General features: G+C 36.4%; 3 protein-coding genes and 1 pseudogene across 3 annotated transcripts in view; 1 reads left to right on the top strand and 3 right to left on the bottom strand.

Moving 5' to 3' along the window:
• LOC144630341 (alpha-1,6-mannosylglycoprotein 6-beta-N-acetylglucosaminyltransferase A-like) overlaps positions 1 to 17024 on the top strand; it is a 241034-nt gene that overhangs the window by 163024 nt on the left and 60986 nt on the right. The gene's annotated exons all lie outside the window — the stretch shown is intronic.
• On the bottom strand, positions 3909 to 4805 carry LOC144629583 (melanocortin receptor 4-like). The gene has a single exon (XM_078487823.1). The coding sequence runs from the start codon at positions 4803 to 4805 to the stop codon at positions 3909 to 3911; it is 897 nt and encodes a 298-aa protein (XP_078343949.1).
• On the bottom strand, positions 7878 to 8747 carry LOC144629693 (melanocyte-stimulating hormone receptor-like). The gene has a single exon (XM_078487917.1). It carries the CDS (start codon positions 8745 to 8747, stop codon positions 7878 to 7880), a length of 870 nt encoding a protein of 289 aa, XP_078344043.1.
• On the bottom strand, positions 10437 to 11328 carry LOC144629692 (adenosine receptor A2b-like; annotated as a pseudogene).

The following is a 17024-nucleotide window of genomic DNA, read 5'->3' as shown; positions in this document are numbered from 1 at the left end:
CTTTGGTCAGCTTAGAGGCATGATACTAGGAAGCTAATGAACCAACGAGTCGTTCGATAATGTATACATAGCGCACTGTGTAGTCATTACATCGGCTAACGATTAGTTATGTTAGTTTTAAGGTTCGAATTTACAAAATTCCGAAAAACATTTTTTTTAATTTTTGGTCTCCACTAAAACTATAAATACGCTAACTTTCTTCTGTTTGTTTACATAAAATCTGCCTAGCTGTCTTTACAACTGCCGTTCTAAGCTCTCGAGCGCGCCAGCAATACAAAAATGGATTGATGGATGAGTTCATAAATGTTGCAGTCTCAGTTAAAATCCACGCGTTTGCGGTCCAGTCACCAACGGAAATAGACCTAGTTGACAAGAAAGTAAACACCGGTGCATAGCACAAAATCATGACGATATAATATATAAAAGTGTTTATAGCACTTTTTTTAGATCGCTGGATGTTCTGATCATTTTCAGCATTTAAATTTTCCACAGCCTGTTGTTGTGCGTGAATTTGTAACTGATGTTTACGAACAATCTGAAAAATTGCTATGTAACAAACAGTAGAAATCAACAGGCAGCTAGCAATAGAAATAACTTGTGTTAAATAATGAAGACTTATACTCAAGGAGGAAACTAGTGTGAACAGGATGGCTATGAGCCAAAACGTTGCTGATGTATATATAGCGCGCTGTGTAGTCATCAAATTCGGATATCGCATGTGATAATGAAGAGCCAAGAACCGATCCAAACTTATGACTGTCATTGTAGAAAGCGAAACACCGCATACAACAATTGCCATTTTGCTCACTACTGTGTACAAGAAACCATTTTTTGTAAGTTGAAAAGTGATGTAAAGCGGTTGAACAACAAACCCAACGAGAAGATCCGAAACAGCCAAACTGCAGAGCAAAACTGTTGATGGTGAACGAAGCGAAGGAGTTCTCAATATGGCGGCTAGCACCAGAGTGTTGCCAATAATGGATATGAGCATCAGTGGAGCATTCAGGACTCAGTTTATGGTGACAATAGTTTCAGGATAAGAAATGTTGCCCATATTGCAGGAAAATACTCTTCCGATTTGTGTGCTGTCTCCGCACACTCTTTCAAACGAATGTTAAAGTTGTAACACGGTATTATGGAGTATTCGGTTCATTTCCTAGACAAATACAACTCCCTCACTGTACCTCATTGAAAAAAAAATACAAGCTCTTAAAGTTTTAATTTATATTCACATGAAATAAACTGACAGCGTGCAGAAAGTTATTGTTTGGTAAACTAGAATTGTATATATGAATGTTGACATAACAGTAAGGTGCACGATGACAGATGTTTGAATTCAAGGAATCGATATATAGCTAGCTTCATGCATAAGGTTATTAACCAGTCTAAACAATTCGTGTTTGTTTTAGGTACTGTTTGGTATTTCTCTACCTTAGAAAAATATTATGACGATGTTCTTTTTCAATTTGAAAGTTATTTTGTTCGGTCCAAAAATGATTGATAATATCGTGACATTCTTTATTCTACTTTATTAACTGAGCGGAAGGTGGTTACAATTCATATGCAAATTAAAATATTAGAGCGTGTCTTTCTATTAATAATAAAAGCTACTAAATAAAGTAAAGGCTGTTCTGTGATAATTCTTTACCACGTTCAGCGAGATCAGTCGCTTTTATCTTTAAATCGCTCCACTAAAAGTTAAAAACATGTTACACCGCCTTGCAATTTCGTTAGTTTCAATTCAATTCAATTTAATTCAGTTCTACTTTTACTCATTAAAACTAAACTATGATATCAACAAAGAACAAACCAAACAAAATGAGTTATTCTACAAACGAAAGGGGTTATTCAAAATTTATAGACTTTAGAACAACTTGCAATTCAAAACAAAATCGTATACTGTAGTTAGTTCACTCTAAGTGAACCAGGTCAGGGGCGTGTGCGTTTAACATGAAGACTTTTTTATGTTGAGCAGAATTATTAGCTGGTTTTATACTGAGTAAATTGAAGTTTCAGTGCTTGCTACACTATGTGATTAAAAATAAGATCGAGCAGACTATAAAGCAGGAGATAATCTCTCGCTTGTCACTTGACAAACTCAGTTAATTTTCAATTTACATTTTCAATTTGGAGTTATAAGAGGATAATTATCTTCTTGAATAAGGACTTAAAGGGTGACTACAGTGTCTACAGTTGACAAAATTTTCATTTAGTTCCTTCTAGTAAACTTATCCTTCTTTTTTTTCCTTCTTCAGTACAAACATTCCAAAAATCAACACAAATTTCTGGTGGTTTATAGGACCTTACACTTAGAACCTAAGGAATTTTTTTTTTGAGATTGCGTTAACCTCGAAGTTACCATGGATAAAAAACGCTACTAATAAAGGCAAAAAAAAAACATTGCGTTCACCTATCCAGAATTAAGGAAACAAATGTTCACTGTGTAACCAACGTCACGTGGTGCATTCAAGACACCGTTATCGATAGCATTAGTTTCAGGACAAACATTGCTGCCCATAATGCCTGAATACTTAGTTTCTAATAATTATGTTCAGTGCCATTCGTGTACACCCGCCGTTATGTTTAAAATAGTCATACCGGTCGTTGCTGTTTTAATATATCCTTGATACGTTCAGCTCGCAAATTCTTTTCTTTAATATGTTTGTTCAAGAGAAAAGTTTGGTGCTTTAGCAAAGAGATTATAGCCTGCTCAGGGGTAGAGTTTAAATTTACATAGCTGGTTTTTGAATTGCGGCAAAGAAAGTTTAGATTTAGTAGCAAGGCTTATATGCTTCCAAAAGGTTTGTTTGGCGATTTCTCGCCTTCTGTTTCTTCTGACAGGCCCAAAAAACAAAAACAAAGTAGATCGAGGCCGTGATCTATGACAACACGTTCTTAAATAGCTTGTTATCTGGCACGCACAGCCTGACTAGCACATGCTTTAATTGTTCTCTAAGATGATTACATAAACTAGATTATGCTGTTACACAATCTTTGTTTCAGCGGCAGCCGAATGCATATTGACAAATAAAAAACTAGAGATTAAAAAGTAGCGCACTCACCGCCTAGTAAAAAAGTTAAAAGCAGCATATCTCTTTGTATGTGATCAGGAAATCAATACGTCTAAAAAATGACAACGTTTTAACCAGCTTCCATGATGCATTTTATTTTAAAAAAAAATACAATCTGCTAATTTCAGCGCAGGCCAGCACAGGACTAAAAAGAAAGCCATCGGGACGTGAGCAAGTTTTAATTCCACGATCACAACAACTAATTTTTGACCAAAATTAAAGTAATTTTACTCACGACTGTGGTTTTTCTTTATGAACAAAACGTTCTAACCAATTTCCTGTCAAACTGCATTTTTTTTAATTAATTGCCATCCGCCCCATTCTTCCATAATCAGATACAAAATTAAAAGCCCGAGTTTCTCTACTTCATATGCAGCTGCCGAGTTTTATCAGTTGAGTAGCACTACTAAATGAAGAGCTCGATGTACATTTGTCAACTGTAGTCTAATCTGCAACTCCGGCTTTTCTTCTTAGGTCTAGGGGTATTGTTTGTGTTGTTTATCTATTGCTACGTATACGTATGCAAAATATGAAGAACTTTTGAAAATAGTGCAAGACACCCATTAGTTTATATTCCATTGAGATCTTTAATGAGTGTTACTTTATGAAATGATAATCTTCCCTTACTAGGAACTGCAAATAAGAACCAGTCTCTTTTAGTGTCATTAATACAAACGGAAAAAAAGGTTTAACTTAAGTCTATATATCGATAAAAAGCTGAAACATGGTGCAAATATGTAAATATATAAACGGATTTTAGAAATTCTATTTCCATATCATTTTAGTTTCCGCTAATGAGAATCCTTATCATTTTAAAACCTTACTCACCTGTGTTAGCTAGTTTTCTTCAGTCTGTTTACATAACATCTGCTTTCCTGTCTTTACAACTGCTGTTCGAAGCTCACGAATACGCCAGCAATACAAAAATGGGTTAATAGACGAGTTCATAAATGCTACCGTTTCGGTAAAGTTCCACGTGCTTTTCCAGCCATCACCAGAAATAACCAAAATAATAAACAAAGGTGTATAACACATAATCATTACTACGTAATATATAAAGGTATTGATGGCACTTTTTTTCGATCGCTGCATGTTCTGATTAGTTTCAGCATTTAAACTTTCGACTGCCTGCTGTTGAGCGTGAATTTGCAGCTGATGCTGACGAACAATTCGATAAATTTTAATGTAACAAATAGTAGAAACTAAAAGACAAAGAATAATACCAAAAGCAGTAGAAAGGTTATGTACCATCCAAGTCGACTTCCAATAAACTAAAAATGATAACAGAATGGCAATGAGCCACAGAGTTACTGATGTATATAAAGCACGATGTGTAGTCATCAAATTCGGATATCGCATGTGATAATGAAGAGCCAAGAACCGATCCACACTTATGGCGGTCATTGTAGAGAGTGAAACGCCACATGCAGAAAAGGCCACTATGTCCAGTGCCTGAAAAAGGGAAGCATTATCCGTTAGCTGATAGGCAATGTAAACCGGCTGTAAGAAAAGACCAACGAGAAGATCTGAAACAGCTAAACTGCAGAGCAAGATAAACGCAGGTGAACGAAGAGAAGGAGTTCGTAATATGGCGGCTAGCACCAGAGTGTTTCCAGTAATAGAGATGAGCATCAATAGAGCATTTAAGGCACAGTTTGTGATAACAATATTGTCAGGACGAGAGTCACTTTTGCCCGTATCGCTTGATTTGTTAATTTCTGTTTGACTTTCCATCCTCGTGTCTCCTCTCGCTCTTGAAATAGGGAAACCTTGTTCTTGCTTCAATAGTCGATATGTACAGCTGGATATTATATATTATGATAACTTGAGAGATAGGTCTATCGCATCAGTCTAATCTGCTGCTCGCCCCACATAAAGTTTAAATGGTCGTTGAAGTCCAAAAGAAGCTTACCTAAATAGCATAAGGGTACCTCGAAAAGTATCGATTGTCGATTACCTCTGCATAAAACCACCGGCAAACCGTCAAGAAAGAAAAACCTCCTCATCGACAGCTGAATTTATGTTGACATTCGGGCATTTCCCATTACACGGTGACCATATTTTTTATTGTTCGAGGGCTTATATTACTTTAAATGTTATTTGCGAAAATTGAATTCAGCTGTTAAGCTTCAGCAAAACAAAAGATTGGAACAGCATGGCTCTTAGTGAGTGATTAACAAATTAATTTAATTTGTCCAAAGATGGAACTGGACGTCTTAAAAAAATTTCTAGCACGCTTTTTTTTTTAATTTACCCTCACCTCCTATTTTTACATAACAAAGTATATTATTCTGGGTTGTCATGGCAAGTTATTGTCACCTAATGTAATGTTTAATAAAACTCATTGCAGTAGAAAACTGAACGGTAAATACAAGGTAAAAATGTAAACTATTAATTACAATTATATATATACAATATAAGGTACTATTATAAACACCTGCAAGTTTTATTTCGTTACCTTGAATGCGCAACACGTATGGCATGACGTTTCACCTTACAAGCATTAGTAATATTGGAATAGAAATAAAAATATTCTAGATTAAAACAATCGCCTTCGCGAAGTGAGGAAGTTTTAACTGCACGATCAGAACAACTACTTATTGGCCCCACCGTAGAGTGTTCTCATAAACAAAACAATTTTACCAATTCTTTGTCAAACTGCATTTTTTTTTTTTTTTTTTTTTTCAATTTGCAAATCCACCTCATTTTCATAACTCAATATATAAGTCCGAGTTTTTTACTTCATATTCAGCTGCTGAGTTTTATCATTAATTTGAGTCCGTAGCTTTACTTACAAGCTCAATTTTTATTCCTCAACTTAAGACTAATCTGCACCTCTTTTCTTCTTAGGGTTACGGGCATTGTCGATTTTCTGTTGCTTCGTTTGGCAAGTTATGGAAAACGTTTGAAAATAGTGCAAGATACCCATAATTATTTTTTCATTATCTTTGCTCAGTGTTTAAGAAATGATGGTCTCATCTCTCAAGACACCTAAGGGGCCCAGTGTCTTCCCGTCCAAATATTAAACGACAAATGTAAGGAATAACTTTAGTCTATCTACCGAATGCACGAAACATGTTGAAATATCAAAAGCATAAACGAATCGCGCGCCCTCTCCCTCTTTTTTAAAACGAGCTAGTGCGAAAAAAAAAAAAAAAAAAATTTAAAAAAAAAAAATTTAAAAAAAAAAAAAAAAAAAATTTAAAGGTTCCAACGAAACGTTTTAAAAAGAGAAAAATAATAAATCGGAAATGGCCTATTTCAGGGGTTTTGTTAACATATCATTTCTATTTTTACAAATAAGACTATTATGACAGTTAAATTTATGACGACAAAGCGGAATTGCCCACCACACGACGTCTACTTTTTGTATTCGAGGGTTCCATAACTTTAAATGTCATTTGCGAAAATTGAAGGTAGCTGTTAAGTTTGCGAAAACAAAAGACAAGAGCAGCATGGCTTTTAGTGAGTGACAGGAAGGAAATTAATTTTAATTTTCCCAAAGATAAGGGTAAATAAATGAGTTAGCCTCCTGTGACGATATCCTTTCTTTAAAAAATACACGCAAATAATTGCAGCAAATACCATGATGTACAATCAAGGCATCTGGGAAAACTCGAAGTTTACATTTCACGCACAGAACAAGTAATTTTTGCATAAGGCAGCTGCATTTGGTGAATGCACCACTTCCAAGTTTCTGACATGGTCAAGATAACTTTTAAATTTGTCGTCAGCCCATTTTTTATGGCAAAAGATATTGTGTCTGCGGTCGTGGTAAGATTTTGTAAATTTCCCTTTATTTTCGTCTTGTTTTCTTGGATTTTCATGACATGACGTCTCACCCTACAAGGATCTTCTTTCAATATCTGGGAATGTTCTGCCGCCATGTTTGCGCATGTGGGTACTATGTATTCAGCAATGCCAAAGCATGGTAACAATTTAAACAGTAAGTAAAAATTTTAGACGTACTGAAGATATGACTAATCATCACCGAGAGAGGTCCCTTCGCCAAGTTATTGGCATCTTTCGATGCTTTCAGTCTTTGGCAATTTGAAACAATGGTACATTTGGAAGCAATTATAAAAAAAAATGTTTGAACAGTTAAAAGGAAAATTAATTACAATTATAAATTTGCATAAAACTTGATGGGGTATTTAATTGTCCTTCACGGTTAAGAGATGAAGTAAGTTCTTGACAGATCAGGGAAGTAAAATTCTATATTACGGCCATAGAAATAAAGCACCAACTAGAACGAATGAATCAATATTAAAAACAAAAAAAAAAAAACAATCAAACAAACAAACAAACCATTTTTGAAGTCAACACCAACGAAGATTGACGTAATCCTCATCGCGAACTTGAACAAATCATCAGCTCCATATCATTGTCAAAATATTTCTCCCTCATTTGTTATTAATTCCCCTAAAAAAGGATCGAAGGGTGAATAAGAGGAGTGACCTATAAAGCCCTACATGCCAGGTTAGTGAGTCTTCCTCAATTGTCTTGTCTTCCTCAATCACCCTTCCTGACTTTAAAACTGCCCATCCTAATTCGAAGCTTGAGAATTCACCATAAAATGCAAAAAAAAAACCTCGCTTGATTGTCGTTTTACTACCTGTGGTTGCAGATCATTGCACCGCAATGAAAGACTCAAAGTTACCTTTGGCTCTCCAAAATACATAGAGTGGTGCTAATATTTGAAGAAAGCATTAATGGCATCAATACATAGATATTTTGAAGAATTAAGGCAACTTGGTCGTAGCTCATTCCTTGGATTATTGAACTTATAAGCTTTAACCCCTATTCCTAAGTAAAAGAGTTTTCCACTCTTTGATTACAAAACATTTGCCTTGTTGTCTTTACAACTGCCGTTCGAATTTCACGAAGACGCCAGCAATACAAAAGTGGATTGATGGACGAGTTCATAAATGCCACAGTATCTGCTAAGGTCCACGCAACTGTCCAGCGATTGCGTGACACAGCTAAAATTGACATGGAAGCAAATAACGGGGTATAACACAATATCATAACGATGTGATATATAAAAGTGTTTGTAGCACTTTTAGTCAAACGCAGCATGTTCTGAGTGTTATTTGCAGCATTACTTTCCACAGCCTGCTGTTGAACTTGAACTTGTAACTGATGCCGTCTTACAATCCAATAGATTCGTACGTAACAAACAGTACAACTTAAAAGGCAAACGATAATGCCAAAAGCTGCAGCAAAAAAATAGGCACTCGTTTTCCAAAGGGACAGCAATGATAACAGAAAGCTTATCAACCAAAGAGTTGCTGATGTATACACAGCGCGATTTGCAGTCATCAAATTCGGGTATCGCATGTGATAATGAAGAGCCAAGTACCGATCCACTGTTATTGCAGTCATTATAAGAAGCGAGACGCCACATCCCAAAGCGGCCATTATGGACAATGCTTGGAAAAGCGAGCCATTTTCCGTTAAAAAATAGGCAATGTAAACCGGTTGTAGAGCAAGGCCAACAAAAAGATCCGAAACAGCCAAACTGCAGAGTAAAATTGTAGACGGCGAGTGAAGCGAAGGAGTTCTCAATATGGCGGCTAATACTATGGTGTTTTCAAATATGTTTATCACCATCAATAAAGCATTCAGTATACAGTTAACGATAACAACAGTTTCAGGATGAGAAGTATTGCCCATATTCTCGAAAAAAAAAACGCTTCTGATTTGTTTGTATTCCTCTCACATCCTAACATAACACGGTATTTTGTACTCTTCGGTTTGCTTGCTACACAAATACTACTCCCTTCTTGACAATAATAGCCCCAAAAATTTGAATTTGATTTTGAAATTAAAGTGAACACACCATGCAAAAAGTAATTGTTTGCTTGTGGCATTGAATGCATGTTGACATAACAGTATAGTGGACAATGACAGCTGTTTGAATTCAATGGATCGATCTTTTGCTTCAAAACTTTATTAAAGGTGCTTCGTTTTCATTCTTAACCATTGTTGTTTGTTTTAGGTTTATTATTACTTGTTTGGTAATTTTCTACCTTAAAAAAACTACTTATTTGAGGTTTTTCTAAATTCGAAAGTAATTTTGTACATAAAAAATGGTTTATAATGGCGTAGCCTAGCAGTTATTTATTAATGTAAACAGATAGCCATAATCTATTCATTAATAGTAAAAGCTACCAAAGACAGCATGGGCTATACAGTAACAATAAATTAACACTTCCAACGAGATCACTTCGACGTTTAATTAAAGAATTCATCTGAAGATAAAAAACGTATTAGACCGCATTATATAGAGACCGATGTTTCTCCTGAACCTCAATATATTTTTTGCAATTAATTCCGGCATCGAACCAGTTTACTTACAGTGTTGTGTTTGTCACTGCAATTTTTGTATTTATATTTTTTCAAATAGTTAAATGTTATTCTGTCTTGCAATGTTTGTTTGAAGTAGGTTCCTTGTCTACAACAAAATAGATAAGCAAAAAATGTTTCTGGATCTTTCCACATCCATAAATAGCCTCCATCCCGTTTAATCAGCTCATTCGGAATGTATCTTATTTTTCCTTTTTATGCCGGTCATGAGTTCCTCGGATATACGTTCCCCATGCAATTTTTCGTCTCTTAAATCAACAGAGCTTCTTTTCCGTCTCAACAACTTTCTCTTCCCCACCCCGACATCTTTTTGAACTTTCAATTAAATTTCAACTCCATTTTTACCCATTACCACAAAATTATATATCAATAAAGAACGACACAGGCAAAGAATGATATTACTCATAATAAATCTAAGTTATAAAATTTATTGAAATTAGAGCATAGAGGCTAAATTAAAAAGGCGCCGCAATTTAAGCCAAAATCATATAACTGAACTCTAACTGGACAAACTTTTAATAACATTTTAAGATAATTTCGTCTTTGAATAGGAAAAAAACTACTTATTTAAATCATCCTGAGCCTCCTATTCACAACATTTTTTATTTTTCCTTGCTTAGCTTCAAGTCTACTCATACCCTCTGATCTTTCCCTTTTTCTGTACAAACATTCAAAAAAATCATCACAGGCCAAGGGAGTTATGGGATCGCCCACTTCAAACTTGAAAAATTATTTTTGGATTGCATGGAGCCTCAAAGTAACCATGTTGAAAAAAAAAATAATGGGGAAACAAAGACAAAAATGAAATTACCGATGCAGAACTAAGGAAAGAAATGTTAACTGTGTAACCAAACGCCAAGTGACACTCAACGAAAACTCCGTCCAATTAAATCGTCTAACGATCAGTTTTGTTTGCAAAATGCTCGTGATCAAAAGCTTAAGATTCTGGAATAAACATTGAAAATCCTTTCGGTTTCTGTCAATACTCTAAAATCGCTAGCTTTCCTCCGTCTGTTTACATAACATCTGCCTTACTGTCTTTACAACTGCCGTTCGAAGATCGCGAAGGAGCCAGCAATACAAAAATGGATTTATGGACGAGTTCATAAATGCTACAGTTCCTGCTATGATCCATGCGTGTTTCCAGTTAGCAGGGGAAATAGACACAATTGACAAGGAAGTAAACAATGGTGTATAACATAAACCCATCACGATGTAATATATGAAAGTGTTCATAGCACTCTTTTTAGATCGTTGATCTCTGATTATTTTCAGTGTTTAAATTTTCCACAGCCTGTTGTTGGGCGTGAATTTGTAACTGATGCTGACGAACTATTCGAAAGATTCCGATGTAACAAATAGTAGAAATCAAAAGGCAACTAACAATAGTAATAACTATAGCGAAATAATAGATACTTATTTTCCAAGAGGAAAAGAGTGTTAACAGGAAGCTTATGAACCAAAGGGCTGCTGAAGTGTACATCGCTCGATGTGTAGTCATCAAATTCTGATATCGCATGTGATAATGAAGAGCCAAGAACCGATCCACACTTAAGGCTGTAATCGTCAAGAGCGAGACACCACATGCAGCAAAGGTCGTAGTATTCCTTATTGTGTAAAGCGAATCATTTGTAATTTCATTCGCGATATAAATCGGTTGTACGATAAGTCCAACCAGGAGGTCAGATACAGCTAGGCTGCATAAGAACACAGTGGACGGTGAAAGAAGTGAAGGAGTTCTCAATATGGCTGCTAGCACCAGAGTGTTGCCAATAATGGAAATGAGCATCAATGGCGCATTCAGGACACATTTTATGATGACAATAGTTTCAGGATGAGACGTTTGGCCACTATTGCCTGGATAGTAAGTTTCTGAGTCGCTTGTCATCTTTGCCTACCCTCGCTTACGTATTGAACGGCGTCAAAATGTTATTCTCCACCCTTTTATGCTTGCTCAAAATTCATGTCATAACTAGTTTCCAGGTGAAGTTGACATGCTGTAAATTCAATGATTGCTCGATGTGGCACAATTGATCTATATAGGTAGCATGTTCTTATAAGTTTCGATCGTCAACAGAGTTTCGCTTGTCACAAGAGTTTCAGTTTCGATAGGCACCAGAGTGTTGCCAAAAACTGATATGAGCATTAGTGGATCTGTCAGAAGGACGAGTTTATCAGGACGAGAAGTTTGGCCAGTTTACCAGTCTTTGCGTACCCTCTCTAACGTATTAACTTTAAATTGTTAGACAGTGTCAAACTGTTATTCACCACCCTAATATTATTGCTTAATCCAATACCTACCATCCGAATGAAATAAGCATGTTGTGAATTGAATGATTGTTCGGTATGACACAAAGGCATCTATATAAGTGATAAGCGTCCAATAAGTTTTGATCTCACAAGAGTTTCAGTTTCGATTGGCATAAATGTGCTGCCACATGAGCATCAATGGAACTTCGAAGAACACAGTTTATCAGGAAGAAAAGTTTGGCCAGCTAACCATTCTTGGCGTTCTCTCTTTAACGTATTAACTTTAAATTGTTAGACAGTGTCAAACTGTTAATCACCACCCTAATATGATTGTTGAAAATTAATATAATATCTAGTATTCGAAGGAAATTAGAGTGTAATTAATTAAATGATTGCTGGGTTGTGGCACAAAGTGGCCTATACAAGTAATAACGGTCGTATGCTCCAATAACGCTATTACCAAGCAAGAGACAATAGTAATTCTTTATTGGGATATGTTTTAATTAAAAGTTAACGGAACCAGAATAAAGCTATCGTGCAAAGTCGAAATACTATTCGTCAGCCGCTACAATAACTTTCTATAAACCCTTTTCACACCGAGATGGGAGCGAAATTCACCACAAGGACTTTAATGAAACCGTTTAAAATTGTATATTTTCCTGAAAGTGAAATTTTGTATGACGTTTCATTGTTTTCTGAAGTTTTCGTTTTCATGGCGGCCATATTTTGACAGCCATGTTTTTCTAACTCTGTAGTTAAAAATTTTGTATTTCTTGCCAGTACCTTTATTTTGATCGTTTTGGCATTTTCAGTCTGTACAGTAGGTTTTGATCAGTTTTGGCAGTTTTTCACCTTCATGAAGAAAAAAAAAAGAAAAAAAGACATTGAATGTGACGCACCTTTCTCCCAAAATAAGAAACACGTAGACCCCCTTGGAATCCTTGGCTTCTCAAAACCTCAAAACCTTTGAATGGGGGTTTTTGTGTATTCGTATCAAAGGTTGTAAATGATACAAAATAGTATGCTTACAGAAGTATTTCGTTAGTAGAACTTAAAAAAGAAATAGACAAACAATGTGTGCATGTGTCACGGCTGAACATTGTTTTCTCTGACTTGCATATTATACATTGCTATCTATGTTAAAAATGATACTCAGTGATGTTACACAAGAAAAAAATTCAAAAGCTTGCAATGGAAACCATAAAAATATGCGTAAGAGACTTGTTTAAATACAGGTCAAGGAAATATTGCAGTTTTGATAAACAGTTAAAAAATTAAAACGGTCAATCTAACACGGTTTTGAGAAAGCGATCGCCATCTTGGATTTTTATTTTTATATACGGTTACCACGAAAACAAAACAGTCATTAAACAATGACACGCCCTTCTAACTTGTTCCAACAGTTGGTATATTCCAGGGAAAGTGACACAGCTTGGAAGCTATGCTTATTATAAAAAAAAATAATTATGAATTTTGGTTGGTGGATTCCGACCCCACAAGGCCTTAATAGGGCTTATAGAAACGGTTTTGTAGCGGTGTGCAAACAATATATTACCATCTTTACGCATACATATGTTAAACACTCACAAGGAGACATGTCAAATCGCAACAAAGGGTATGGTGACTGTGAAACCAAATTAGAAACTAAAAATTCAGGAAATAGGGTCAAAAATTCTCATCACGGAAAATATTGTCATAATTAACAGTATCCTGAATACACTACTGATGCTCATATCCATTACTGGGGAACAATTTGGTGCTAGCCGCCATTCTCTTTGCGTGACGTGCGGCACTGTCTACTGTCATACACTGCCAACGTAGTCAAAATGTTATCGGCAAAACGATACAATATTTTACTATACGCAAAAATAAGCTTATGTTAAACAAAAAAAATGGAAAAAATGTTGGGAAACGTGTCAATGGGTCTAACAATTTTCTTTTTTTGTGAAGAGTGTTTCAAATGTCCACTCTTGCTGAATGTGTTTGGAAGGCATATGCCGCCATTTATTAACTTGCTAATTATTTAAATTATTAGTCGGCTACCTGAAAAATTACTTATCGCTAGACAAGTTTGAAGACAATCGTGACTCTATTCTTTGTTTTGCATGCATTATAGCTTTGTTCTTGTTCCGTTAATAACATTTTAATTTAAATAGATTCCTTGAATTCACACACCTGTCACCGCGCTCCTGTTGTTATGTCAACTAACATTTTAAGTCGCATCCTTTTAACATAGAAGCCTTTGTGCCACAAGCCACAATAACTACTTGCACAGTAAGCGTTTTCTTATTCGAATATAAAATTTTAGGTTCAATTTCAAATTTAGGAATAGTATTCAAGATTTTGGACCAAACACTAAACAGCACCTTGCATTGGTGGAATTTCAAAAGGTGCGAAAGCCTTTTTACAAAGCTATCTAGCTTCTCACCGCAAGCAATCCATCGAGTGCAAAATTTCAATTTTACGAGCTACATGTTGAGGCGAAGAATAAGCTTTCTCGAGCTATTTCACCAAACACTCGACAACACCTTGTCACAAACTGTGGACTGAACAAATCTGAATCTAATATTCAGACAGCATGGGAAGTAATTCTCATCTGGAAACAATTCTTATCGTTAACTGTTCTCTAAATGCTCCACTGATGATCATATCCATTATTGGCAACTCTTTGGTGCTAGCCGCCATATTGAGAACTCCGTCGCTTCGTTCACCATCTGGCTGTCTCAGACATTCTAGTTGGACTCGTCGTACAACCAGTTTATATCGCAAATGTACTCACGAATGATTCGCTGTACAAGATAAGGAACGCTGCCCTTTCTGCATGCTGTGTGTCACTCTTGACAATGACAGCCATAAGTGTAGATCGGTTCTTGGCTCTTCATTATCACATGCGTTATCCGAATTTGATGACTACACAGCGTGCTATGTGTATATCAGCAACGCTTTGGCTACTTAGTATTCTTCTATCTTTCATAACCTTTTGGAGCTTATATGCTTTTCAGTTTGCTATTGCTGTGACTATTGTGATATGCCTTTTAATTTCAACTGTTTGTTACATCAAAATTTATCAGATTGTACGACAACATCAGTTACAGATTCAAGCTCAACAACAGGCTATGGAAATATATAATACTGAAAACAACCAGAACGTGGAACGATCGAAGAAAAGTGCCATAAATACTTTTATATATTATATCGTAATGATTTTGTGTTATACCCCGATGATTATTAGCGTCTCTATCAGAGCCACTTCCCGCAAGCGCTGGACAGACACATGGGTCTTAGCAGAGACTATAGCATTTATGAACTCGTCCATCAATCCCTTTTTGTATTGTTGGCGCTTTCGGGAGCTTCGATCGGCAGTTGTTAAGACTGCCAGGCATATGTTGTGTAAACAAACAGAGGAAAACTAGCGTAAGTTAAGGGATAAGGTTTCATTTGTCGATTCTCCATGTAGTCCGGCGGCATTAGCTCAAAATTTTGGCTGAATTGTGCACTTCTTGTTACCAGCCTGAAATTTGGCACCCAGCGAGAGACTATCGAAGTAAAAATTTTAAGCTATAGAACCACCTCGACAGAGACGCTGTTTCCATGGAAACTGCATTTAAATGAGCTACCTGTGGAAAGCGATTTTCTGCATGTTTAACGGGAGATATGGATATGTCGACGTGTAGGGATGGCCAGGAGCGGCCCTGCCGAGATGTACAACGGAATAAAATGCCATCACCATGGGAACCGCATCTTAAATATGCAAGTTATGCATTGTTTGCAAGTTCAGATCAGGAAATTGAACAACAAATCACTCATCATTCACAATTTAATTTTTTTCTCCTGTTGGTTAATCTGTCCATAATTATACTCCATTTTCCAACTAATTTTCACTAAATTATAATAAGCAAACTTCTTATTTTTAATTTTTCTGTGTCTCTGTGTTGCTGTATTTTATTATCTAAGTCAAAAGTACCCGATCCATTATTATATTAAACACTAAGGATGAGTGCCCAATCTTATTAGCCAATAATGGTTATTTTGGGCAGCCATGCACTTAATTTATTTTTATTCTTCTTGTATTGAAATTTTAATTTAGTGTTTTGTTGTTGTGTTGTGTTTAATATTTCTCTTTAGAGGTACAATGTTGAAATTTGCCATGTGTTGATATAGCAACCTAGATAACTGCTGAGTTGATATAGCTTATTACCGCTAGCGGCTCTAGTGGCATACACATAGCTATAGATATTGTGTCTTTCTAGATCAAAATGCTGTCTGGAAACTATTATCTTAAACATTTTTCATGATACGCACAGACATACAGTGAAGTGCAAGGCAAATTAGCTCCACAGCACTCGCATCTATTGTTGCTATATACAGCTGATCTTGCAGCCACATAGGACGAACTCTTGACAGAACATTGCAGCGTCAGGCAGTGTGCACCGTATCGGTCACCATGTTTCCTCGCTGAACGTCCAGTCCCATTCTTCTGGGTGCGATACCTTGGTTCCTATATCAGATAAAGATGTTGATTATCGAGGTTTCCTCAGCGATTCTGGCAACCAATATTGCCTTTGGTAAACAATGGACAATCTGCTGGGGAGGGGACTTGAATTTCGGCTGTTTCTTTCCTAGATCAAATTAACTGGTCTCCTCAAAAGATTGCCCAGCCCCTGTATTATATTGTTGACGCCAGGGGACTGAAATGATCCTTGAACCTTGTTTTACTTGCATTGAAAGTACTTGTGATGGGGCAGCATGTGCGTGCTTGTCTTCATCACTATTTTCAAACTGTCTGAGGACCAACCTCGCTAGTTCAGGCCCAGATACCATCCAACTTAGCAACACACTTGGATTCTCTGTCAGGCCTATCGCCCTGCCTTCCTCTTTAATAAGATCAAATTGTATAGGGATCGTGGTTTCTTTCTTACTTCTCCGCGTGCAAATCGAAACAGCTTCTTCTCCCTTCTGGACAGATTTCACATACTTCCTGCATTCCTGTTTCTGAACAATAAAAAAACTTGCTACAGTTTCCTTAAGAGTGTACCTAGTGCGCGTAATATGTGCACAGTTGAGAAGCGATTCCGCTTCTTTCCTGCTGTAGTGATCTTAGCTTGTGACAAAACTTCAACCCATCCACTGCAAGTGAGCCAGTTCCCGAAAGCCTTTAGTGCCGCCTGCTCAATGTGAAGACCACCAAGCATGACTTCCAGCTTCGACTGTTTTTGCTAAAGCAAAGAGCGGCTGGTCGCAAGCAATAACCACAGTTTGTCCCGGACTTACGTTCTCTACGGCTTTGCCAATTGCTGGTTTTCACTGTCACGCAATCAAAAAATAAATTCGAAA

This window comes from Oculina patagonica, chromosome 11 (genome assembly GCF_052425735.1).
Source record: "Oculina patagonica isolate OP01 chromosome 11, crgOcupat, whole genome shotgun sequence".
NCBI lineage: Eukaryota > Metazoa > Cnidaria > Anthozoa > Scleractinia > Oculinidae > Oculina > Oculina patagonica.
Note: the sequence above shows the minus strand (reverse complement) of the source record. Positions and strands in the feature narration are given on the sequence as shown.